Consider the following 26664-nt stretch of genomic DNA (forward strand, 5'->3'; position numbering starts at 1 on the left):
TTATTGAACCTTTTAAAATAAGATGGTATGATGGGGTAGACTAGGCCCTGAGGTTCTGGTCCTGCCACACTTCACCGCAGAAAAGGGCAGTAGAGAGGTCATTCAAGCTGCTTAGAATGGTTGTGTGGGAAACAGCCAACCAGGGGACAGAAGGACAGTATAAGAGCTGCAGGACCAGAGCAAGAGGAGCTCCTTGCAGGAGCTGAAGGACAGCAAATAGTGCTTTGGGTTGACTTTAGGGACTCTGCCAGGACAAGACCCTAAGGCAGGTTTAAAGAAGGTGCTGGAGCTTTGGGGAAGTAACCCAGGGAATTACAGCAGCAACTCATTTAAGAGCTATTGCAGACAGCTGCTATCTATAAGGTCCCTGGGGCTGGGCCGGGACCTGAGTAATAAGCAGGGCCATGTCCTCCCCAGTACTCCATTAGACACTGAAGAAGTGGACTAGACAGTGAAGCACACCAGAGCAGGGAACTGAACTACAGGTGACTCAGCTGAATGGCTGGGGCCAGAAAAGCCCTAAAAGAGCAGACACTCGCAATGGAAGGAGCCTTGGGGTACCTCTGTGTTCCAAAGCACAGCCAGAGAGAGAGATTACATGGGGCACTGAGAGAGGCCCCTGTTGGACTTCAGCCCCAGAAGGGGTTTGCTTTATTTTAGCAAACTGCATGTGACTCAGCTAGAGGCATGAATCATTGAAGAGCCACCACAAACAGAAAGAGAGCAGGTACACACACTTGGCCAGGGGTGCTTGTGAGAGGTGAGTGAGACTCCACGAGAGATGGTGACAGGTATCATACTCAAAATTTACAAAAAACCAGGCAAGTCATTTTTACTGTATTAATTCGCCCTCCTCACCCAAGACTCAGAGAGGGCGCTTGCCACTGACTGCTGTCCTGCTGGTGGCAGAAGAGCAGATTCTAAACTCATTTTTAGAAGTTTCTCAGAATTTCCTAATAAGTTGGCCTGACAGCAACTGCAAGGAAGATTCGACAGCTGCCACTTCTGTCTGGAAGGAGGTGACTATGGCTTTAATTGGAAGGGTGTCTAGAGATATCTTTGCCTTCACTGGCAGACATCTTGCCTGGTGGTAGGCAAGTCGTTCCCCTCCTGGATTTGCAAATCAGAGAGATGCTTGCCTTTGTTGATGAGCAGAATCTGGCAGCAGCAGAATTCAAGGTGTGCGTTTTTGGGCTTGTGGGGAGTGAATGCTGTTAGAATGCACTAGAGTACTCAGGAGCTCATTTTGCATTGTCCAGACCCTTGGTGACCAGCTAAATAATTTAATTGCATTTCCCCCAGTTGTAAAACACATCAGCAATGCTTAACAAACTCACAGGAATGTTTCTTCATGCTTTTGCATTTTGTAGATTGGCTACCATCTGCATATATCAAAACGTTATGATTATTAGAACCCTAAAATGCAGACTGAACGTCACACAAACATAGATGAATAGCTTAGACTCAATCTGAACTCTCTTAATGTTACTGCTCTCAATCTATGAATATCTTTTTAATATACCATCTAGCCTCTTCAAAATGGCCATTATTTTCCTGAGAGCTATTCATTAATTTGCCAGCATTTTCATACCATCAAGGTATGGTAGTATCTACATACATACTACCTGAGCTATATAAAATTAATTTCTTCCTTCTGGTTATCTCATCATGTTTATACATGGGAAGAAGTAATTGAGCCCCACTGCTTTAGACCAAGTCAACCATCTGTGGGTGCTGAAGGCTTTTGGTTGCCAGTGGCTTCAGTGGGAGTTGCAGATGTACAGCACCTCACAGAAGGGACTCAGGTAGACCACAAGGCGAGATCCTACCATCAACAGCAGCAAAGTTACAAAACCCCATGAAAAATTAGTTCTGATAAGCAGACTGGAAGTACTATCTTAAAAGAAAATACACCTGTCAAATTTTAACCTGTAAGGCTAACGCACAACTTAAATATAGAAACTTTGCTGCTTAATAGATGATTGATTATTTTTGGTTACTGTTAAGGTTCCCTCTATTTTTTTCCCTCCACATGCAGAATAACTTCTTATCTACACCACCAATAGAAACCATGCTGCCAGCTGCGAGCACTCTGCTAATCAGCTGTGTGGCATTTAAATCTCTCCTGGATGGCTGTCCAAGATCACAGATTACAGGGAATGCTGGTTGCTGCCATATCCAAAAATTTCTACAGTTAAATGCAATAAAAGTAAAAGTGTGATATTATTTGCCAAACAACAGAGCAACAAATACCAACATTTACTGGCGGGGGTGGGTAACAGACATTTTATTTTAGCCTTTAGCATTTCATCTCACAGGGATGATCTAGACAGTGCTTGGTCCTGCCGTGAGGGAAGGGAACTGGACTTGATGACCTCTTGATGTCCCTGCTAGTTCTAGTGTTCTACGATTCTGTGTGTTAAATAAAACAGATTTAAAAACTAAGTGTGCAAAATGAAGCAAATTTGGCGTGGCCTGTGAAACTCTAATTCTGCTGTCATGTGCATATGCATTGTGATACAACTTTTAATTATGAGCACACGTTTTTATTCCCACAAAATGCTGATTTTACTCATGTGCAGGAACAGAACTGAGGCTGTGGGCTTGTTCAGCAGAAAGCCTTTCAGAAGAAGGAATTCTGAAGCATGGGCTTCTTTTAAGTCCTATGTCTCCAGGGGTCAGAGGCCTGGAGATGGCTGGCACAGTACACAAGATAAGCAGGTGCAAGGGGTACAAACTACATCTCTATCTCTATTCCACTCATGAGCCAGTGGAAGGGTATCAAGGTCTATGAGCTCCATCTACCAGAGAAGCTTCTCTATTCTCTCTTTGCTGTCAGGGGCCTTACAGAATCGATGGGAAACTACAGCCACTGCCTGATGGAATTCAGATAATCAACAGAAAGCAACCATGTGGCCATGTTTCCATCAATTCCCCCATACTGTGACTTCGCCCTGACAAAGGAAGAAGATTCAACACTGAGTCTTATATTGCTTTCGGCAGCAGAAAATAATGCTTTGTTTTTCCAAGGGAGCAGCTGCTTCCTATCTTTGTTCCTCTGCAGCCCGTCACACACCACTTCCCCACCAGGTGATGGCTATCACCTGTTTGGGGAGGAGGTGCATATAGCAAACAGCGCAGCCTTCCCTCTTATTCCAGTCTCTTTTCAGCCTTATTTGGTCCATGTTTCCATTCTTTTACTGCCCTCCACGCCCAGCCGAATATTTCCCTATGCTATTTACTTGTTTCTTTATCTCACCTTATCCCGGTGCTCATGCTGAACAGCCCCACCTCCACTGGGGCTCAGCTGCAAGGTCACCATACACCACCATCTAGAGGAGCTCCAGAAGTAGTATTTCTAACTAGCAGTGGCCTTGTATGCCGCTCAGTGAGATTTACTTCTAAGGACAATTTTTCCCAGTGCCTGACATGAACATACACAATTCCTACAAATACGGCCTCTTAATAGAATGGTGACTGCTTCAGGAATCCTATCACAGCTTCTCAAAGTGAATACAAACACGGCCAGTTCTATTGTATTAATTCTTTCACTATGATTTAATTGCTGGGTATACTTTGGCACGCACTTCCCTTCGCATTGTATAACACCATCTAGTTTAACTTTCAGGCAGTTTTCTTACATGCATTACACGGGAAAAAAAACACAATTACTTACTGTAACAGTTGTTCTCTGAGACGTGAGGCAGATATGTATTCCATGTAGGTGTGCATGTACCCAGTGCTCCACAGCCAGAGAACTTTGCCTAACTGTATCTGTAGGGGTTGCATTTGCATTTACTGACTGCATAAAGGTGGCACCACCCCCAACACCACTCAGTTCTGTTGCACTGACTGTCAGAAGCAGACACACCAGTGCAGAGGAGACAAAAGGGTACGTCACGTAATGCTTACCTGCATTACAGGCAGAAGAACAGTTACAGTAAGCAGCCATAAGAACCAAGCAGTCCTATAGCACCTCAAAGACTAGCAACTTTATTTGTTTATTCAGTAATGAGTTTTGTGGGGGTCTTATGAAATAAATAACATCGTTAGTCTTTAAGGTGCTACAGGACTGCTAGTGTTATTGTTGTTGTTGTGTTTGTATTGAAGTGACAGACTAACACAACTACGCCTCAGAATAAGTAACCGTGATTTATTTTTCACATAGATGCAGCCATTTATTCCATACAAGTAACTCCGGAGCAGTACCCACAGGAGGTGGAGCTCACAACCTGTTTAAACAAGAACTGCCAGATTGCCCTCCCAAAATCTGCATGAGAGTGGGATACAACAGTAATGACTCAGTGGTTTGCCAACATACATACAGAGGACCAAGTGGCAGGCCTGAAAATCTCCAAAATGGGACCATCACTTAGGAAAACAATTCACGTTGCCTGCATTCTCATAGAATGAACTTGTACCTTGAGGAGCAGGGGAGGCTGGAAAGGAGAAGTGGCATAGTAGGAGACACTCTGTGTCCTGTCACGGACATCATTATCATCATCACCAACCACCATGGGCTCAGCGGCCACTGGCGTTTGACATCTCTCTCACTATTCCTTCCATCTTTCTTTGTCCAATGCAGAGTGGCTTAGTTTCTGCCAACTAGCTCTGCACCAAGCTGCTATATCATCTACCCATTCTCTGTGGAGTCTGCCTCTCCTGTTCGAGCCGTCCATTATGCCAGATACCACAGTCTTGATTTTTTGTTCATCGTTCATTCTGCAAATATGCCCGAACAGCTGTAATTTCTGTTGTATAACCTTCTGCAGTAGGTTCTCTTTTGTATCTTCCTATATAATTCCTCATTGGTGACCTTCTGCATCCATCCAATTCTCAGGATCTTTCTATAACAACTCCTCTGAAATGCCAATATTCTTCTCTTCAAATCTTTCTTTATCACCCATGGCTCACATCTGTACAACATGCTGCTAAATACACATTTTCATGATGCTCAGCTTCATTCCTAAGCTAATAGTTTTGCTTTTCCAGATCTTATCCATCACCTTCAAACTTGCTCTTGCTTTTGCTATTCTAGTTGCCATTTCCAGTCCAGACCATGTTATGTTGCTTCCCATATATGTGAACTTCTCCAGGTTCTCTAGTTCAGTCCTATCTACACTGATCTTCCTTCCTCTTTCCTTATCTCCAAATACCACTGTTTTTGTTTTATCTATGTTCATAATCAGACTGTACTGCTTCCCTTCCTCATTTAGCACCTGCACCATTTTTGCTAGCTTATCCTCATCTTCCTGAATGACAACTATATAAATTTGCGAGCCTCAAGTTGTTAATTCTTATCCCATGCATAGAAATTCCTTCTACCTCGTCCTTGATCTTGTCCATTGCTCTCTCTAGATGCACGATGAAGATATTCAGTGATATTGGAGCTCTTTTTTTCATACCTCTATTTGTTCTAAACTAACTTCCCAGCTCTCCACACATTCTCACCGCTGCCACTGCATTGTCACTGATATCCTTCAACAACTGTATCAGTCTTCTATCCATTCCGTACAAGTGTAGATGGTCTTGTTCTATTGTCAAGCTTTCTCCACTATCAATCTTAGTGCCAGTATCTGCTGTATGGTACTTCTATCTTTCCGGAACCCCGCTTGCTTGTCTGCTAGATGTTCATCAATCTGAGATCTCAGCACCTTGCCTAGATGACTCATTAAGGCAATCGTTCTGTAATTCTTGCACTGCAGTGCATTTTCCTTCTTGTGTATTGCCACTAGCAAGGATCTTGTCCATTCCTTAGGTGCCTTCACTTCTTCACATGCTGTATTATGTAGTCAGTGTCTTTCCTGGATGATACTTTCTCCACCATATTTAATCATCTCTCCCATGATCTTATTTCCAGGGCTCCTGTTCTTTAGTGGTTTCACTGCTCTTTCTACTTTCCTCTTCAAAATATTGGTCTTGTTCTTAATGCTCAGAGATTTCTCTTTCAGTTGTTCAATCAGTCTCTCTGAGACATTTGGGTCCAACTGTGCTTTGTATAGATCGGTGCAATATCTCATCCATCGCTGCACAATCTTCTCCTTGTTCATGAGCACCTCTTCATTCTCATCTCTGATCACCATCTGCTTCAGCTGCCACTTCCCGTTAATATTCCTAATCATTTTATACACTTCCCTCCTCTTATGTTCAAAGTAATACCTCTCTGTATCTTCACACTGCTCCTCTAACCATTTCACCTTATCCTTTCCGGCTGCTTTCCTTATCTCGTTGCATTTCACCCTATATTGCTGTTCCACCCTCTTGGAAACATCCCTTCTGATCTTCAACACTCTCTTCTGTTGGACCATCTTCAGTATCTCCTGCATAATCCACATTTTTCTGATCTTTTCTTCTTCCAAACAGTCTGCTTAATTGCCTCTTCTCTCACCGTGGCTATTCCTTCGGCTTTCTTATCTGGTCTTCTTCTGTGGCTGCATTCATAATCTTCTCTTGGAGCACTGCTCTGTACACATTCCCTATTTCTTCCTCGCCTAGCCTCGCCATGTCTCTTCTTTTCTTAAACTGTGTCTTACACTTTTTCTTGAGTTTTAGCTTGATGTTTGTGATCACCGAACTGTGGCCCAAGGCTATATATCCATTCCTTGGAAAGTTCAGCACTGCTGTACTGATGTTACCCATCTTCTTATGTTCTTGAACTTCCTGTCATTTGATCACCATACCCACTTCCTACAGTCCTTTTGTTGGAATTTCATATTGCAGATCACCATCTCATGCTCCATAGCAAACTCTAGTAGTTTCTTGCATCATTCGTTTCGTCTCTCGTCATTCATTCGTCATTCCGACTGGCTCAGTAGTAGTTCTGCAGAAAAGGACCTGGGAGTTGTAGTGGACGAGAAGCTGGACACGAGTCAACAGTGTGCTGTTGTAGCCAAGAAGGCTAATGGCATATTATGTTGCATCAAGAGGAGCATTGCCAGTAGATCCAGAGAAGTGATTATTCCTCTTTATTAGGCTTTGGTGAGGCCACATCTGGAGCACTGTGTCCAGTTCTGGGCCCCCAATTATAGGAAGGATGTGACACGCTGGAGAGGGTCCAGCAGAGGGCGACCAAAATAATTAGAGGGCTGGAGCATATGACCTATGAAGAAAGGTTGATGGAATTGGGACTGTTTAGTCTGCAGAAGAGAAGACTGAGGAGGGACTTGCTAACAGTGTTCAACTTACTGAAGGGAGGTCGCAAAGAGGCTGGAGAGAGGCTCTTCACAGTGGTCATGGATGGCAGAACATGGAACAATGGTCTCAAGTTGCGATTGGGAAGGTCCAGGTTGAACATTAGGAAAAGCCTTTTTTACTAGGAGGGTAGTGAAGCACTGGAGTGGTCTACCCAGGGAAGTAGTGGAGTCTCCATCCCTGGAGGTTTTTAAGTCTTGCCTTGACAAAGCCCTGGCTGGGCTGATCTGATGGGTTTGGTCCTGTTTAGAGCAGGGGACTGGACTTGATAGCTTTTTTAGGTCTCTTCTAGCTCTATTGCTCTATGATTCTATGATACATATGGCGAGGTCTTCACAGGCACCAGAATGCTTCTGGTATTGGCCAGATGACAAGGGAAGTGGACAGGTTGGCTTAACCTGGAGCCAGAGAAACATATGACCTTTCCTTGGGTAACCCTGCTGCCTCCTGGGTCGCTGCTATTGACCATTATAGTGATGTCTCAGTAACACCAGACAAGCTTTCAAAGTGGCCTTGGAATCATTAAAAGCGTGAAGGGTCTAGTCAGTTTTGTCTGAGAACAAAGCCCAATTATCAAAAAGTAAGCCCTCAATAGTCCACTGTACATTTGGGTGCAATATCTGAATTCTGCAGCTAGAAGGCATTCCTCATCATTACACCCGAAGCTGTATGTCTGGCTGAGTCATCTGGCATATCCAGAACTACTGCAGCAACATCTTCACTACCAAACAGGAACAAATGTCTTGAACTCCTTCCTGGTGACTTCTCACAACTTGTCCGCAAATATAGACACGGCTGCCCAGTTAACAAAATCGTACGTAGAGATCAATGCCTGTTGGTTTGCTACACACATCTGCAGGGAAGGAGAGATATAAATCTCTCTTTCCATCAAGTCCATCTTCTTGGACTTTTTGTACTTAGAGTTGGGCTAATGTCTTCCCTGAGATGCCCCATCATTTGCCACAGTGACCATAAAAGAAGTTGGGGACAGGTGGGATTATAAGCCCTCAAACCCGTGCATAGATATGAGGAATTGCTTCTCCATATGCTTCACCATGGGAGGCAACAAAGCTGAAATATTCCCAGGGACCTATCCTAGTTCCAACAGGGCATTATTAGTTGGGAGGGCTACTCTCCCTGGATCAGCTGGTTAGAGAATATTCAGCAGCTTGTGTATATTACCCAAGCTAGCAGACTTACGTCTCAAGGGGATCCAGGTATGTCTTAAAGTCCTTAAGCATCAAGGGACATGAGGACCTCATGCAGCAGAGTATTCTGGGGAGAACAAAGAGTTGATTTGCTGTGCCTACAAGAACGCTCCTGTAATCTAGGAACAGCATTTAAGAATAGATGTGCTTGCTTAAAAGGAGCAGTATGGTAATTTATAACTGTAATACACTGGCCATGACCTTCAGAGAGAATGCAAAGTGTCGTGGCTGGCCTATTTAGACAGTCTGGCTTGCTGTGAATATTGCAGTAAAAGGCAGGGAAATATGCAGCCTTAAAACCCCAGTCAGTAGGCATGAGGTGTAGGTCCTCACCAAAGAGAGGGGAGAGCTGGGAGCTGGTGGGTGCCCAGTTTTTACTTATCTTCATCTCTAAAAGTATAATTATGAATAGTTTGCCTCAGTGCACATTGAAGAGCACATTTATTTGACAAGTTAAATATTTACATTTATATCTGTTATATAATCTTACAGAAATAATTGGCCTTAGCATGTTTCCAGAGGAGACTGTCGGAGAGCAGCCGCTAATTGCCACTTGTAACAAATCTGAATTTCTAAGGATTTCTCCTTCTTTCATTTGTTTGACTACACTATCAGGGGTACTACAAGCTGGCTGCCTGAAATATTCCAGAGCTGAAAAAGAGAACTATTCATATTAGCTAAGAAAGAAAGAGTACAAAGATGAATAACTTAATTTAGGGAACATGGACTACTGTTTCTAATCTATAATAGAATCGTTCCTCTTTAGTAATTGTCAAATACATTGTATCCTGGATTATACTGTGACAGTTCATTCAAGCTTTGTGGGGCATGGAAGTAGAGAGAATCAATTCTGAGCCCTGAGCTTGGGGCTACAACAGTTTAAGAATGACACACTTTTAACATCCATCACACCTGCCTTTTTGTTTATCTGTTGAGCACATAATTGCTGATAGATTCAATAATAAAATTGTGATGAGTGACAGTCAAAAAGCAGGAAAAAAAAATCAAGAGAACTCTGTGCCTTTCTGTCTTTTAATTTTACTATCATAGGTCCTCAAGAAACATGGAATCCTTGGGGTATGAAAACTGTATTGTTAAAACTTTCATGTTTAACTTCCCATGTCAGAAATAATTTCAAGGTGGCACTGGACTCTCTTACTAAAAGCCTCCATGCAAATACAAAGGATTAGCAAATCAAGTCAAGGGATTATAGTATTAGTAAGGTAAATCCCACGGGGTTCACACAAGCCAGCTGATGCACAGTAGTAATTCACACATTGTCACTGTAACTCTATTTACTTTTTGGAAAATATTTTAAAACTATAAGGCAATCAACTTTTAAATTACTACTCTGGAAGCCCCTTGCTTTCCGTCTCTACAGTTAGGAAAGTGATTCTGTAAGGATTATGATGGAAAGCCTAAGCAGTCTGGATTGTTTTGAAACCAATATGTTTGTAAACTAAGAGCTAAAGCCAAAAAGGGGGCTTAGGCATTGTGGCATCTGTCTCCAGGCACAGTCAATTCAATAGGTGCATTTTAGTAAACTGCTAATGGAGGAGCAGCTGGACCAAACATGAGAGATGCTAGGACACCATGCTCTGAATTGCAATGCCAGGAGTGGGAAGCCAGGCCCACCCATGTGAGCTGCTGTGGAGTGACCTCTGTGGATGCACTGAACTCATGCTAAACCCTCCACACCCTGCTGCACTCTGAAGCTCACCACTCTGCGTTAAGTACCCAAGCTCTGCGTACATTGCATGGAGAGAGCCTGGCACCCACTAAAGAGATTTACAGAAGCCACTATGCTTTGTGAGAGGTCACTGAAGCTAGTCAGGAATGAAATACAGAAGGAAAGGGGTAGAACCGAGGCCCCAGATCCACAAAGGAACTTGGCTACCTAACTCCTATTGATCGGGGCCATAGGCACCAGAGTGACAGGCTGGAGGGAGGAACGTATCTCCATGGGATTCCATCCTGGAGCTGAACTTCTAAGGCAGATCTGCCCTTTCTCACTGAAAACCGGGACTGCTTTCCCACGATAGTCAATAGCCTAGTGGATTAAGGCACTTCCCAGTTCTAAAATCCCCAGTCTGCATGATTTGTAGCAGGGAATTGAAGATAGGTCATTCACTTTGCAGCTGGGTGCTCTAATCACTGGGCTACAGGCTATTCTGCCCTAGGGCCCTCTCAGTCTCTCCTGTTGAAGCTGTTCAATTTTGTACAGATAAATATTTATTGGAGCTGGGATTTGAATTTACTGCTCCCACACGCCACGTAAGTGCCAGAACAACTACACTGCTGAGTCAATTACTCACATTTCTTCACCCTCCCTGGGAATATTGAAGTATTTATGCAACATGGAAGAACTTCAACAGGAGAAACTGAGACACATCCTCCAGAATACTCAACAGACTGGTGGTCAGGGCACTCATATGTAGAACTCATGCACAAGTCCACCCTCTAAATCAGGCACAGCAGGGACTTGAACATAGGTTTCCCATAGGAGTGCCCCACCCCCTGCCTATTACATATCTTAGGACACGATAGCTGTGTCTACACGTGCACGCTACTTCGAAGTAGCGGCACTAACTTCGAAATAGCGCCCGTCGCAGCTACAAGCGTCGGGCGCTATTTCGAAGTTAACTTCGACGTTAGGTGGCGAGACGTCGAAGTCGCTAACCTCATGAGGGGATCGGAATAGCGCCCTACTTCGACGTTCAACGTCGAAGTAGGGACCGTGTAGACGATCCGCGTCCCACAACGTCGAAATTGCCGGGTCCTCCATGGCGGCCATCAGCTGGGGGGTTGAGAGATGCTCTCTCTCCAGCCCCTGTGGGGCTCTATGGTCACCGTGGGCAGCAGCCCTTAGCCCAGGGCTTCTGGCTGCTGCTGCGGCAGCTGGGGATCCATGCTGCAGGCACAGGGTCTGCAACCAGTTGTCAGCTCTGTGTATCTTGTGTTGTTTAGTGCAACTGTGTCTGGGAGGGGCCCTTTAAGGGAGCGGCTTGCTGTTGAGTCCGCCCTGTGACCCTGTCTGCAGCTGTGCCTGGCACCCTTATTTCGATGTGTGCTACTTTGGCGTGTAGATGTTCCCTCGCAGCGCCTATTTCGATGTGGTGCCGCGCAACGTCGAAGTTGAACATCAACGTTGCCAGCCCTGGAGGACGTGTAGACGTTATTCATCGATATTTCGATGTTGGCTTCACGTGTAGACGTAGCCATACACACCAGCCAGCCAAACCCTAAAATTCCCACATGCTTGCCACAGCTTTTCTGAAGTGCAGACATGCTCAGAGAACCTCTATTATTCAGGGCCTGCAGGGAGTTCCCATTTGAAAAATCCAGCTAAAGTTTAGGTATGACTGAGAAATGCCTATCAGGAGCTCATTACCTGAAGGGCACCATCCAGATTTAGGTGTCTTTGACGTGTCCACCAGAAGAAACTTCGGCAACTATAGGCATTCAGACGCCTACAAAGTGAGGCAACAACTGAACAAGGCATGTCAGTGGCACCTGAAGAGGCAGTTATGCCTAAGTTCCTTTAGCCCTAAAACTAAATCCATAAGAATAAAAATCATATCTGCCCAATGAAACATTTCTTCAGTCAAATGCACTGAAAAAAGTAATGTGTAAAGACTACTTTTAATTGTAATATTTGACTGTACTGAGAAGTATGATTACCCATAGAATTATTGGGTTACAATACAGAAGCCACCATTCTTGAAAAAAAAAATCTAGGATCCAAAGATAACATTATAATACTTGTCAGATTTGAAAATGTGGCCCTTATAATCTTAAAAAGAGGATTGTTACAACAAGAGAAGCTGAACATGATTTTTATATGAGACTTTTTTTTTCATAAGGCATAGTTCACAAAAAGAAATGTGTCCAAGGAAACAATGTATTGTTAAAAAATTACTAAACAATGTGAAAATGTGCCAACAGCTGTAAAGTGCATCTGAAGTTTGTTGTTAAAAATATTCAACACACTGCAGGAAGTAAGAAAACAAGACACTAACTCTCATTTTTGTACTAAAGGTGAACAATAATATTGATTGTGTTTTATTTTTAACATATCGGTCACAACAATGTTGGTTCAGAGAAAGTAAATAATATTGCTCGCTTCTTTAATGTATCAAGGAACACATAGCAGAATAGAATGTTTGCGTTTTAATCTATATGATGTACTGGGGTACACTCACAACTGATGTTAGCTGTTGAAAAAAAAAGCATTTCAGGCCAAATATTCAAATGTGATTGCCTAAATTGCATACTAATTGTTGGGTACATGCACATACATTTCAAAACCCAGATTTGTTTACAGAAAATGAGATATGCTCTCTAAATGTGTGTTTACCGATATAATTATCTAGTTTCCAAGACTGAATTATATTAAGGTGCAACTAACCACCGGTATTAAAAATGTGACCAATGGCTGTCCACCGTTCCCACCAATATCTAAACTGCTGCTAAGGACCTAATCCAGCCAATTTAACTGGTGTGGCTTTTAATCCATGTAAATTCCCTGAAATCTGCAGCCATTGATGAAGAAAATCTCTCTTCTCCAGAAGAGAACATTGAATCAGGAATTTATTCCACTATACCTTTTTCAATAAAGATTCAGATCAAAAGTTTTGAACCTGGTGTCTTAAGTTCGTTTCCTTAATCCATATGTAGGCATTAAAATACAAGTGTCCTGCATTTCAGAAGTGCTGAACACCTTGATTTGAGGTCTGCCCTAAATATAAACATGTACTGACGTAATTCTTTTTACAGATCTATTAAATGGTCGCAAAGAATTTTTGTGCTCTGTATGGAAAAAAAGGATTCAGCAGTCCTGGACATATTTAATTTGATGAGAATTCCATGATTGTCAAGTCTTTCAAAAAGCTCTTCTATTTATTTCATCACAAAACTGAAATTAATCTGCATGATTATAGAGGTGAGTTTGGTTATGAAGATCACCGCCAGATCCATGAAAGACAGATTTGGTTTGAATTGTCTTAATCCACACATCACATGTTATTTTACTTCTTCGACTGCTTTTTTTACTATGTCTTCATTTTTAAGATACCTGACCCCTAATGTGTTTGGGAAATTGTTAGAGAATAAACTGAATTCTCACTAAATTTTGGGGAAGAAGGGGCTTCCAGGAAGGAGGGTGGGCTTCCAGGAAGGAGGGTTTCCCTCCAGAAGATCCCCATGGGCCACGCGTCTCCACATGTACTTCTTCTGGACTCCAAACCAATAGGCTAATGAGGCATGGAAAATTTGCATCCACGCCTCATTAGCATCTTCCAGTTAGCTTATTAGCATGCCGCTTCCAGAAGAAACAGCATGTGGAGATGTAGCTGTAGAGTGTTTCTGAGGGCTCTCATCCAAAATAGGCTCCATTGTGTGTGGACATGCTATTTGAGTATAAGTGTTGCTTATTTTGGGGCTTTCCTGTAGGTGTGAAAGTTTTATTCTGGAATAGTTTATTTAGGAATAAGCTCTTCCAGAATAACTCTGTGGTGTAGACATGTCCTTATATTATAAATGTTGTTAAGTTCCTCCTACCATACCAAGTTCCTCTTTTCTGTAGCTATTTAAAATAACCGGTTAGTCCACTAAAATAAAGTATATCTGTCTACAAAACAAGGGTTAAGGCATATTCTGTAGGTACAAGTAGCTGAGGGAGTGGATCAACTGGTACGCTGCAAGAAATATTTTCTCAGGGAAAAACCTAATCTTTTCCTTTAGGGTGACACACTTCAAACATTAGCTAAAGGAACTGTTTTGCCCAGTTCTCCAGCCTATACATATATATGCTGCTAACTATGGAGTACAGTTTAAAAAAAAAAAGGAGGAGAGGAATATTACCGAGTGAAATATATCATATTCGTACCATCTGTGACTGGATGGTTGACTATCAAGCAAAGTATTAAAAAAAAAAAAAAGGCTGGCTGCATATCAGTCAGAAAAATCTCTGTTATAAAAAAGTCAGGTTTTAAATGGCTTTATTATCAGCCCCTAAAACAAGCAGCATTGGGGTAATATAAATAAATATGAATTATATGACAACGTTTTATCTCAAGAACAGGAAAATCCTCTTTTCTCCTGTTTCACAAAGCTCATTCATCATGGCTTACCTCTAGCAAAAATATATATGGAGATACACGTTTCATAAACCTGGAAGAGACCTTTGGAGGTCATTGAGTCCTGCCCCTGCCCTCTTGGCAGGACCAAGCACCATCCCCCTTTTTTTTTTTTTTTAAATCTATTTACCCCAGACCACTAAATGGCCCCCTCAAGCACTGAGCTCACAACTCTAGGTTTAACAGACCAATTCTTAAACCACTGACCTATTCTTCCCCTTCACTGCCATGTGTGAGGAAACCACTAAAGAGACTCAGAAGCACTTACCTTTTCCCTTATATATACAGGTCATTCTCAGGGAAAGCCAAACGCATACATGAGGGCAGCATTGGGACCTTGCCAGGAACTGCAACTCTTTAATCACTGGTACCACTCATGGAGATTATACGTACACCTATCCACTGCTTTTTTAATGCTCCAAAGAGTTTTCAGGCATATTTTCGTCAGCTATACAAGAGCTGGGCCCTTAATTTATGAAACTGACTGATGTGCTGCATAATGGTGTGATGTTTTCGAGTTCAAAGCAGGATTCATATGTAGTTGGACTACTGGTATGACAGCAGAATGTGTTATCTGTTACAAAGGTGAACTTCAATTTTCTCTTCCAATTATAATTATAATTTTTAATTCAAAGTTAGTTCTTTACAAAAGCTGCACAGGGAGGATCATTTAGCCATTCAGACAGCTAGAATTGCTAAGCAACAGTTTTGTTAAATTACAACAGTTCCTAATTCAGGAACAAAAAATAGAAGCCTATTCAAATTCATCACACAGTAGGTGAATGTCAAGGGGAAAGGAATAATGTTTATGGATGCTAGATTAGAAGACAGAATCAAACAAATAAATTATTATCTACATGTTCATTTCACTCCTGATTTTTCAATAAAATTATCCTTTGACAAGAGATAACATGCATATTTCAGAGGGAAAAAGACTGAGGATGGTGTGTCAAAATCCCATTTATAATGGAAGGGAAGTTCTAACTTTAACAGTGGCATCACTACCAGGTATCTATAATACCATAAAAACACACAAAATATTCACTGAAGCTTACTGGTTATTGCTATTAGAATCTTAACATTTGCATTCCCTGACTTTTTAAAATTGTCAATGGACAACCCTTACCCTCTCCATCCCAGAAGCTCACCAGGAAGCAGAGTTGGCTGAATAATAAATAATAATAATAATAATAATATATGATCATTTGTCATATAATATCTTTAATAGAATAAAATGTAAGCTGTTAAATTATTCAATAAATATTTTTCACCCAGCTCCACTAGGAAGTTGTGAATCAAGATAGTCAATTCTCAAGATCGTGAATTCTCAAAGATTCAGAGATCTTGTCTGGATGCTTATCCAAACCAGCTGCATCTGAACAAGTGGACTGAAAATCCCCTGAGATTACCAGCACTCACACTGCTGGTTTCTGGCTATAACCAGTAGTAAAAAGAAAAACAGCAACAAAAAAGACAACACTTCTACAATTCAGAATCCCCAAAGGTATTTGGTGTGAGCTTGATTTTGTTAATGGATGAAGGCTCAGGGGAAGACAACTAAGTAAATTAAATGAACTTGTTTGGCAATCCCCCATTAGGAAGTTACAAGTTGAACAAAATAAAGTTAAGGTTAAGACCTCCTTCCCTCTGCTTACAAATGGTCTACATGACACAAATTCAGTTGTGACACTTTAATCCGGATTAGCAATTCCATGACATACATGCAGGCAACACAGGATCTGGTTATTGTGGGTTTTTGTTTTTTGAGGCCAGGACTTACAAAAGAAACAGGTTTCACATAAGTCTTCTGCAAAGCAAAAAGAACTGTTAGAGTTCAGAAGAAGCAATTTTTGCATGCAAAAATATCTTCTCTCATATAGTGGCAACATTTACGTTTCAATGCCAGTACACCAAAGTTAAAAAGCCAATGTTTTTGTGTGTCAGTTTGGCTATAAATATTTTGCACAGTACTAGAAAAATAAAACCCCACTTGCTTATATGAACAAAAATTCTCTTCGTCTCTGTAACCAAAGATTTTCATGTAAACATCAACATAAGAAACACTAATTTATTCACTATAACACTTAAATTCCATGTCTCCTATATGCATCTGATCGCTGTGGCCCACCCATACAGAGCCCCAACCACGCAGTATAATCATTTCCTCACAACAGTCAGAAGAGTTTGCAAATCATTTGCTGTCTATTCTCTCACAATTTAAAAATAATGATGGTGTTATGTCACACTGACACAATTGCACATGGTGGCAGCAAAATATTTTACTTCATGAAACTTCCCCCAATGTCCCTTTCAGCCTGTAGGGAAATTGTATTTTTCATCTGTCTACAGCAGGTATAGCTGAAAGAGAAAAAAGTACCTTGTTGGCATGCAACGAAGTATACTCAGAATTTGTGAACTACAGCAAGTGATCAAATAAAATATGAAATGTGATGCAATACAGGATCTACAACTGAGAAATCAATGCAGTCTATTGGAAAATATGCATCTTCATTTGTCTGTATACACATCTCTAGATGATTTACCTGAGTTACCTAACTCTTGATTTACCTGAGTGAAGAGACCTGAATGCTATCCAAAGGAATAATAAGTAAATCAACTGAGTTGTGAATCATTACTTTTAGACAAGTAAGAGTTTGCCAACAACTGTAATGTAAGCAGGACTAATTACAACAGCAGTATCAAACACCCAGCTCAAAGAATGGATATAACCCAACTGAAGTATTTACTCTGAGAGAGACATCTTCATCATTTTTACAGACATCAGATTTAATTTTTAAAAGTAAATGTCTAGGCTTTATTACAGGGGGAGAAAAAAGTTGCAAAAAGAGCTGATGTGAAACCAAAACCCATGTTGTTTTGATATGCTTCCAGCCACCTGAAACAGGACCTCTCGAAGACATGAACCTCCCCCACTCATCTCAATGGTTCAATGAGTTTTAAGATTAATGCTGACACTTAAGAAGCCAGAAGTTCAAATGATGCCCAGCAGCATGACAACATTATGCAATTGCCATAATTATGTGTACAGTTTAGTATACAAATGAACCAAATTAACAAAGAACAGAAACAGAGATCGTCCTAAAAAAAAGTTTGGCATTACATTTTGATCCCACTGAGTGATTCGGGTATGAAATCAGCTCTACTGACTAAAAGCTTAGTTATTACATATTCTGATTTGTAAGGGCAACAGTTTAGCTTCATACTTTGTAATAAGTGGGAAATGTACTACGGGAGGAGGGGAGCATACTGCCCCAACTTTGTACACCAGGGTAAAAGACCATATTCAAAATAGAATTAGGCCCCATCTACAGACACATAGGACACCACTGGACAATAAGATATAGAACATGTAGGCTCTATTCAGTATGCTGATAAACATGAAAACTGGGCAGACTCCAGGTTTTCATTAGCTTTATCTCAGAGTGGCCTTCAGGTAGATCTTTCATCATACATTCAACAGTACCATATTCCTTTTCAAAGGGAGTTGACTGCACTTAGCTCCTACCAGCCTCAGACAGCTGACCAACAGCACGGCTTTTGTATTTCCCCTGAGGAAAATTTTTCATACCCGCTAAAGATGACATGACTGTTTTTACATGAAGTTCATGTAAGCAGCAGAAAAGTAGAGGAAGGCAAGACACTCTGCAGTGAAGAAGAGGTGAGCTGATGGGCTTTTGTTTTGCAAAATCAAAATCCAGGGTAATTCAGATTCATAACGCAGTTACCAAACAAACAATACACAGGAGTAAAAATAAAAGGTTCTGCATTTTGCTTCTTTGTACAATATAGATTTGTAGGGAAGAGTCTTCTAGAGACTTTTCTTAACACAGGCTATGGCATGATTACGACAGGGTGCTAGGATTGACTCAGGCTGCATCTACACTACAGGATAAATTCAAATTTAAGGCAGTTAGCTCAATATTGCCATGACTGTCTTCACTGTAAAAACCATTAGCTCGATTTAGGGAGCACTAATATTGGGATTACAATACCGCCATTACCTGACAGGTAGAGCGTCAAGCTCGAATTCAAAAGTTCGATTAAAGGCCAATGTGGAAGTGCCACATCTTAAAATCAAGTGTATTAGCCTCCAGCGGTGTCCCGTATGTAGCCCACAATGCCCTTCAGCGCTCTGCTTTGGCTGCTGCTCTCCAGGTGCACAGGAATTAGGTAACAGGAAGATGGTGAATTTCAAATCTGGAGCCGCAAGCCTGTGGCTGTGGGCTCATGTTTGTATGAGAGCCTGAGAAATGTCTTTTCTTTCTTTGCTAGTAGCGCTGTGAGAGCATCTACCCATTACAAATAGCCCCTGCAGGGAATTGGTGGTTCTGTCTCCACACTGTTGTTTTTTTCTGTGCTGCCTAGTGCCAGCCACTGCCCCGCTGCACTACATGGCAAAAAGGCTGTTGTGGGGGTCGTGCTTGCATAAGAGGTTGAGAAACAACTTCTCGGCAATTTACATTTGTGTGCAACCCCCCCTCTCTCCCTCAGTAGCCCATTCCAGACTTTAACTACGCTTCTAGTTAAAATTTATCTGAGATCTGGTTCTAAGAGGCAAAGAACACTTGTATTTCCAAAGAATATACTGATATCCACCATCTCTCTATGTCAGGATTCCAAAGATCAGTTTATGGTCTTCCAAAATCACAGATAATTTAAAAAAGCCAATAAATGTTCATAACAGAAAATAATTTAACATGAAGTGTACTCTCTTCGGCGTGTCAGGACTTTGGACAAATAACTCTGAGCAAACACACCATCAAAATGTTACAGATTAGTACTTGATCAAAAGTTTACTGCAGTCAGTAGAAATAATATCAGATTTCAATGGGCTTCATACTATTGCTTTTAAACCCAGGATTTCAAAGTAGTTTACAAACCGTATACATCACCACTCTGCAAAAGAAGATGGCATTACTTTTGCAGATGGATAAACTATAGTGGTGAGAAAAAGTCACTCTTGGTTACACCAGCATATATCCAGAGTAAATGCATTGATTTCAGCGCAGCTACTCTGAATTTATGCTAACAGTATGAAGTGTAAAATTTAGTTCACTTAAGTTAAGTGATGTCCCCAAGGGCACAGAGTAAGGCGAAACAGTGAATTCAGGAACAGAACCTAGGAGTCCTGAATTGGTGTTTTTCATCTAATCACTAGATCACAGAGCACTTTTGGCAGAATTAATAGATCTACTTTCAGTCAGTCAATTAAGACACATAAATCCTTTACAAAAAGATGGAAAACTAGACCTGTTCAATTCACCATCTTCACTACCATCAAGCATATCTAACATGCCCTGGTCATCTACAGATCCCTATGCAATGTCTATTCAGAATGAAAGCCTGATTATTCCAGTGAATCAAATACCCAGGAGTTTAAAGGAAAAAAACAGTGACTCCTTAAAGGCAGAGGGAATATGTCTGAGGGCTAGCTTTACCTGGTGACACCTATCAATATTTTTCTTGCACTAAATTGTTCTCACCTGGTGGACTCCCGTGCCCTGCTGCGGCTGTAGCAATAGCAAATGCAGAAGCAGGAGAAACAGAACAGTGGCTGTTATCACCAGTCTGTGCTGTAAAGAAAGAGAGAAATAAAGATAAACAACTTGCATTTGGTTTTCGCTTTTTTAAAAAAAGGTTAACAATGCTCATATTGTCCACTCCCCCAGCACATGGAGTAAATAGTGAATATAAAATATTTTACATAAATATGCCTACTTATGTGCACATATGATGTTCTCACTGAAATTCTGCATTAGAAGCAAAAATATTAAAAATATATTTGTCATCTGATTTTTATCATGAGATCCAATAATAAATACTGTTTATCAAGGTGCATAATGGTGCTAATGTAAAGAAAAAAGATTAACCAAACAAAAATGAAAGTTATGATACAACTGCTTACAAATAATGGTTTTCAATATCACATCATTTTCAACAGCTAGCCCAAGCAAAGTAAAAATTGCTATTAAAGGAATAAATGAGCGATGAGACTACAGTGAAACTTCCCATAGGAGAGACAACCCTGAGACTGAGCTCTGAAATGCTCTTGATTCTAGATGGGTATATTTTGAACAAGATTTAAGATTTCACCATGTTTGTGAATTAAAATTAGCAGAAGTTTGCAAAACTTGTTGGTATCCCTTTGCATGATGTATTGTGATCATCTCCTCTGATTTACACTGAAATGGTTTTGCTCCGAATTTCCAGAGTTTTCAAACCAAAAATCCTCATACACAGCCATAAATCATGCACTCAGTAAAGTTTAATGTTGTCTTAAAATAACTGTAAAGTACTTTCATAAAGTATTAGTTTTTATTGGGGTTGATTATATTGGCAGGGTAGTTCTCCCAATCCTAAAATAGTTGTCTTACAATCTAGATTTCAAGAAAAGGCAACATTCTAAATATTTATGCATATAACAAGCAGTTCTGTTAGCAATTCAAAGAGACATGTGGGAGTTGTTAGCAGAACCACCTTTGCTTTTCCCCTTCAGTTGAATGATTTACTCACATACTGGAATGAATAAACTGATACCATCTGTAAATGTTCAGTGCCACACACGGGGGAACAAACACACTCTTTTCCCATTAGCAATAATGGGAGTTGTGCATCTAATCATCACATATGGTATCCAAAATGTGCCCTCATAATAGCTCCTAAAATCTGTCAAGGTCTTGAGAATTCATGTAAGAACAGGACTGAGTCAATATTATTCCTGTACTAAGGTACATTCTGTTCCAGATATTACAGATCATTTCAGCACTTCCTAACTCCCAGTAAGCTTTACATTCTCTTTTTATTAATACACCAATTAGCTAGAGTACTGTTGCTCACATTTTGCTGGCTGAGAAATAAGCAGAGACACAAACTAACTACATTATTTAAAAACAATCTTTGTAGGAGATTTAAAAAATTGGAAATAGACAGCATAATTTCCTTCCAAGGCAACATTTCTTACCTCCTGCCTGACGGTAGCGGAGATGTCGTGGAGTTGAGGGGGATCGACAGGGGGAAAGCTCAGGTGTTTCAACAGTCGAGGTGCTTTCAGAAATTGTCCTATCCACTGACACAGACTCTAGAACTGCTGCTTTAAAACAGCACGGATGTTAATACAGAGCCTGTTAAACCTGGGGGTTGCAATTATTTCCAAAATTTGAAGCCCATTAAACATGTAAACATTATTTTTAAATATCAAGAGACCTAAACAACAGTGAAACAGCTTTAAGATAAGAAGCTCTCTCCTTCCATTTTTCATTTGAAAAGGTTCTTTTCAAGTGCACAGTTTGTCCCAAATATGGCTTATTTCTGAGAGATGGTTGGAATGTGGGTCTCCAAGAACAATGGACAAGGTTTGTGTCTTGACATTTAGTTTATGAAAACCACTGAGGATAGCAAGGTTATAATGGATCAAAGATATAAAGATATATCATAATTATACTAATAGCCATGTAGAGCCTGATGCTTCACCTGTGAAGCCATCATAAATTTTGTTTCAGTTATGATATGAAGATTAGGTCCCTTAAATAAAAAGTACATTATGCTTCAGTTTTGCTTTAATAGTATTCTTTTGTAATTTGATTGCTATTTCTTTCAGAAAGCTCAGCAACAATCTTCTTCTGGATTGTGGTAAAGTACTGGGAAAATATCAGGCATCTTCACAGGTACCAATTACATAACTGCAAAAAAGCCCATAAATAAAAGCTTAATGAAAATCATCAAGTGCTTAAGTATTAGTTTTAAAAATATCCCCATTGTGCTTTTGCTAAGATTATCCAGGGGAACATAAGCATGATATGGATAGCTTAAATTATAGGATTCCCATGTCAGGTGTGAGAAAAAAAATCATTAGTAAGTGATTATAAACTGCCACTGAACTGCCCACTACAACTGAAATGAACAGCACTGCAGAGCTCATTATTCCACTCAGTAAATTAATGTCTATAATGGTAAGACAGAAGAAAGATGTGTGCCCAAATGAAATTTAAAACGTACCATACATAATGCTTCTCTATTGCATTCAACATTAGACTTGGGGCAGAAAAAAACCTGCTATTACTCTTACAACATAAGTACTGCACTGTAAGTTTTAAAGTGATAGTGTCTACACCAGCAGGCAGATGTGCAGAAAAAGCATTGGGAAAGTGGGGAAAATTTCTCTTTACCTGATAAATGGGCCATACTCAGGGAGAAATAAAACAGCATTGATTTGGGATTGAATTTGTACAGCCAAATTGGATTAAGTCTACTTTTTGGGATTTTAGTAGAAGATGAGTAATGAAGCCAAATTGCTCTGTTAATGGTCATTTTCTTACCCAGAAAACTTACGTTAAGAGAATCACAGGTTAGAATTTTGTATTTCTGCCCCTGCTGCCATCCTAAGCGTGGGGCTTTTTTAGCTTACTCCCTTTCCTTGCACTTTACAGAACTATGACAAAGTGACTCTCTGGTGAGAGAAGAGCCCCAGAAATAGTTTCCTCCAAAAGCTACCAGTGCAAGTCCTTCAGCTGACTGGCTCCCTAACCTGTTGGCATTGCAAAGAAAGCAAAAACAGTTATTTAATGCTTAATAATTAAATGATGTTTTCTCAATTTCCAAATGTTCATATGATGCCTCTGTAGTATTCCCAGGACCGAAGGACTGGGAAATTCCTGTGTAATGGGGTGATTTGCCCCACGGACTGGACAGCTTGAGGTTAAGCTGATCATCATTACAGGATGAGGCACAGGAGTAGGAAGTAGTAGGCAGAGCATCTATTTAAGAAAAAGCTCCCAAAAGTGGGAGAGTCCCTGCAAAACTGGGACATCTTCTCACCCTACCTGGGAGAAACCCTGCATGAGAAGCTGGCAAGAGACTGACACAGACCCTCAAGGAAGAGGGGGCTGTGGCCAGTTGAAACTGGGATGAAGTTTGCATGAGTTTTTGTTTCATTTTAAAAGATTTGTTTTAGACTAGTGGAAGAGAATGAACTAAGCTTGGGGCCACCTGAGGACTAAGTGGAATCCCTTCTGGGGATTGTTCAGCTTGCTTTTTGAATTATGACTTTCTGACAGCCCCTGAAATGCTAGGACAGCCTGACAGACAGGGTGCTGCACAGCGACATATGCCAAGAAAGGTGTTCAATAGGCAATTGGAGGCCACTCTGCTACACTCCACAGTATTTAATTGTTCTGGTATTAGATAAGAATCACCCGTAAGCTGTGTCTACACGTGCACAAAAAAAGTCGAAATACGTGGCCCTTTTTCGAAAGAGCGGGAGGAGCATCCACACATGTAAACCTGTCTTTCGAAAGAAAATCAAAAGAACGGGTGCAGACTTTGAACTCCAAACCCCGATCCCGTATCAGGAAGAGTACACATGCAGACGCTCCACAGTCCACTCTTTTGAAATACGGGTCCACCAAGGCACCGGTCAGCTGGAGCGTGGGGCTCTATGGTCCCTGCGTTTGGCTGCCTTAAAGCCAGATGCACACAGGAAACCCGTGGTGGGAAGCTGAGAGCATGCTAGGAGCAGCCTGTGCATGTGCTCCAGCCCCACACTACAGCACCAGCATGGCCAGCAGCCAGCCCCCCGACCCCCCACCGGGCTCCCAGGGGGAGTTAAAAAAACGGGCCTCCTCCTGGACGGAGCGGGAGCTGCGGGACCTCCTCGGCTTGTGGAAGGACAAGGAGGTCCTGCACCACATGGGGGTCAAGCGGCGCAATGTCGCTGCCTTTGGCTACCTGGCGCAGGGTCTCCACACCAGGGGTCACCCGGAGTGTACCGCGGAGCAGGTACGCTCCAAGGTTAAGGAGCTGCGCCAGGGCTATGCCTGAGCCAGGGACCAGGCCAGATGCTCCAGGGCAGCTCCACCCACATGCCCCTTCAACAGGGAGCTCCGGGGCATCCTGGTGCCCCAGGACAGCTCCCCACCCCCGGCATTCCTAGACACCGCCGGCGAGGAGCTGCAGCTGGAGGAGGAGCAGCAGCAGCCCGGATCGGTGACCGAGGAGGGCGAGGGGACCACAGACTGATCGAGTGAGGAGGGGGAGCTGACTATCATCATCCCCTCCCGCTCCTCCAGCTGGGCGACCGAGGGCCGGACATCCCCAGACATCACCAAGGGACCATCTGATACATACAGGGAGAGGTGCGCACCTACTCCACAGGGTGAGGGCGATGCTACGGCTAGTCACCTGTACACGGGACCGGTGGTCCTGGGCCGCACACAGGCCAACCCCCACATGGGATGTGGCACCCCATGGTGGCGCGCCAGCGACACCCAGCACCCACCCTCAGTGGACAGCGCTGACCAGCCGCACAGGGGTGGCAGCCGGTCGGTGCCAGACGGCGCCCAGGGCCCACACACCACAGGCCAGGAAGGGCCACCTGCAGGAGAGACCCCTGGATGCACTCCCAGGCTGGGAGGCCCAGCCCATGAGGGATGGGTCGGGTGCTCCCTGGCTGGTCAGTGTCCTTTGGGGGGGACTGGGGCCCCATGGGGTGGGCTCAGGCGGGTGGGCCACAGCCGGGTCCCCTCCATCCAGGGCACATTACTGACATGCTCTCCTCCACTCCACACAGCCGCACCATCTGTGGGCCAGGAGAGCCCCGCGCCATCCCTCGTCCACGGGAGCCCGCCTGCATCCCTCAGAGGTGTCTGGACACCACCCCAATCAGCGCGCCATCAGGGCCATGGCCAGAGGGCCCTCCACCAGGCTCAGGAGGACCCAGCCAGCCAGCGCCAGGCTGAGGTGGCCAAACAACACCTGCAGTTCTCCCAGGCTGACATGGAGTGGCAGACGGCAGCCTGGGATCGGCTCCTCACCACCCTAGAGAGCATTGGCCATGCCGTCTAGGACCATACGGCCACTGTTGCCCACCTCCTGGGCCCCTCGGTGGCTCCCCCTGCTGGTCTTGCCCCCTCCACCACCACTGAGCCCAGCCCCTCTGCCCCCACTGAGCCCGGCCCATCTGCCCCCACGAGGCCCACTCGCTGGCAATACTTGCTGGCGCTACCTGCACCTTCCCCTCCCCACCAAGGACCCTGCACCCAGGGAGGCAGGGGTTCCAGGGGCCAACGGGGCTTGTGGTCCACCACTCCTGCCCCAGAATAAGTGCCTTGCCCCGCTCTAAGTTAGGTTCCCCCCACCCCTCTCCATGTTAGGTTCCCCCTGTACATAGTTACCAACACAACCAGTCATATAAATGTCTCTTTATTGCTCACCACTCCATGCTGTGCTCCTCAGGGGGATGATGGGTGGTGGATGTGCGGGTGCAGTGCTGGTGGGGGTGAGGGTGGCGGGGGCAGGGACAGTGGGTGGCAGATGTGCATGGGATGTGGATGTGCATGCGGGTCAGAGGTGGCTGTCGGCAAAGGCCTGTCTGAGGGCCTCCCGGACACAGTGGCCATCCTGGTAGGCCTGGCAGATGGGAGCGGTGCCTGGCTGCTCATAGATGACACCGGCCGGAGGGTCCCTCCCGGGGACATAGGGTCCCCCTTTCCCTCCATGATGTTGTGGAGGATGCAACAGGCGCCCACCACCTGGGGCACGTTGAGGACCCCAACCTCCAGCTGCGCGAGGAGGCACCTCCACCGCCCCTTTAGGTGCCTGAAGCCCCACTCCACCACATTGCAGGCGTGGTTGAGGCACTCATTGAATGCCTCCCGGGTGGGGTCGAGGTGTCCCGTGTAGGGCGTCATGAGCCACAGCTGCAGGGGGTTCACCGCATCTGCCACCATGCACACTGGCATGGTGACGTCCTCCGCCACGGGGATCTCCTGCTGGGGGATGAAGGTGCCAGCCCCCATGCGCCGGCAGAGGCCAGAGTTCCGGAAGACCCAGGCATGATGGGTGCAGCTGGCCCAGCCTACGTAGAGGTTGGTGAACTGGCCCCCTCACGTCCACCAGGGCCTGGAGCACCACCGAATGGTAGCCCTTTCGGTTGATATACTGTCCGGCGCTGTGTGGCAGGGTACGGATGGGGATGTGTACACCATCCAAAGTGCTGATGCAGTTTGGAAAGCCCAGGTCCTGGAAGCCAGCAATGGTGTTGTCCAGATCCCCCAGGTGGACGACCCTATGGAGCAGCATTGCTTTGATGACCCTGATGACCTGTAGAGGGG

The 26664-nt window shown here is 43.4% G+C and overlaps 1 protein-coding gene across 1 annotated transcript in view; it reads right to left on the bottom strand.

Moving 5' to 3' along the window:
• The window catches only part of RASGRF2 (Ras protein specific guanine nucleotide releasing factor 2), a 199736-nt gene that overhangs the window by 51842 nt on the left and 121230 nt on the right, over window positions 1–26664 (bottom strand). Inside the window, exons 16-17 of the mRNA XM_074995389.1 lie at window positions 21519–21644; window positions 20041–20130 (exon numbers count right to left, since the gene is read on the bottom strand). Of these exons, the coding sequence (XP_074851490.1) occupies window positions 20041–20130; window positions 21519–21644 (216 nt within the window). The remainder of the gene's footprint in view (window positions 1–20040; window positions 20131–21518; window positions 21645–26664) is intronic.

This window comes from Carettochelys insculpta, chromosome 5 (genome assembly GCF_033958435.1).
Source record: "Carettochelys insculpta isolate YL-2023 chromosome 5, ASM3395843v1, whole genome shotgun sequence".
Taxonomy (NCBI): Eukaryota; Metazoa; Chordata; order Testudines; family Carettochelyidae; genus Carettochelys; species Carettochelys insculpta.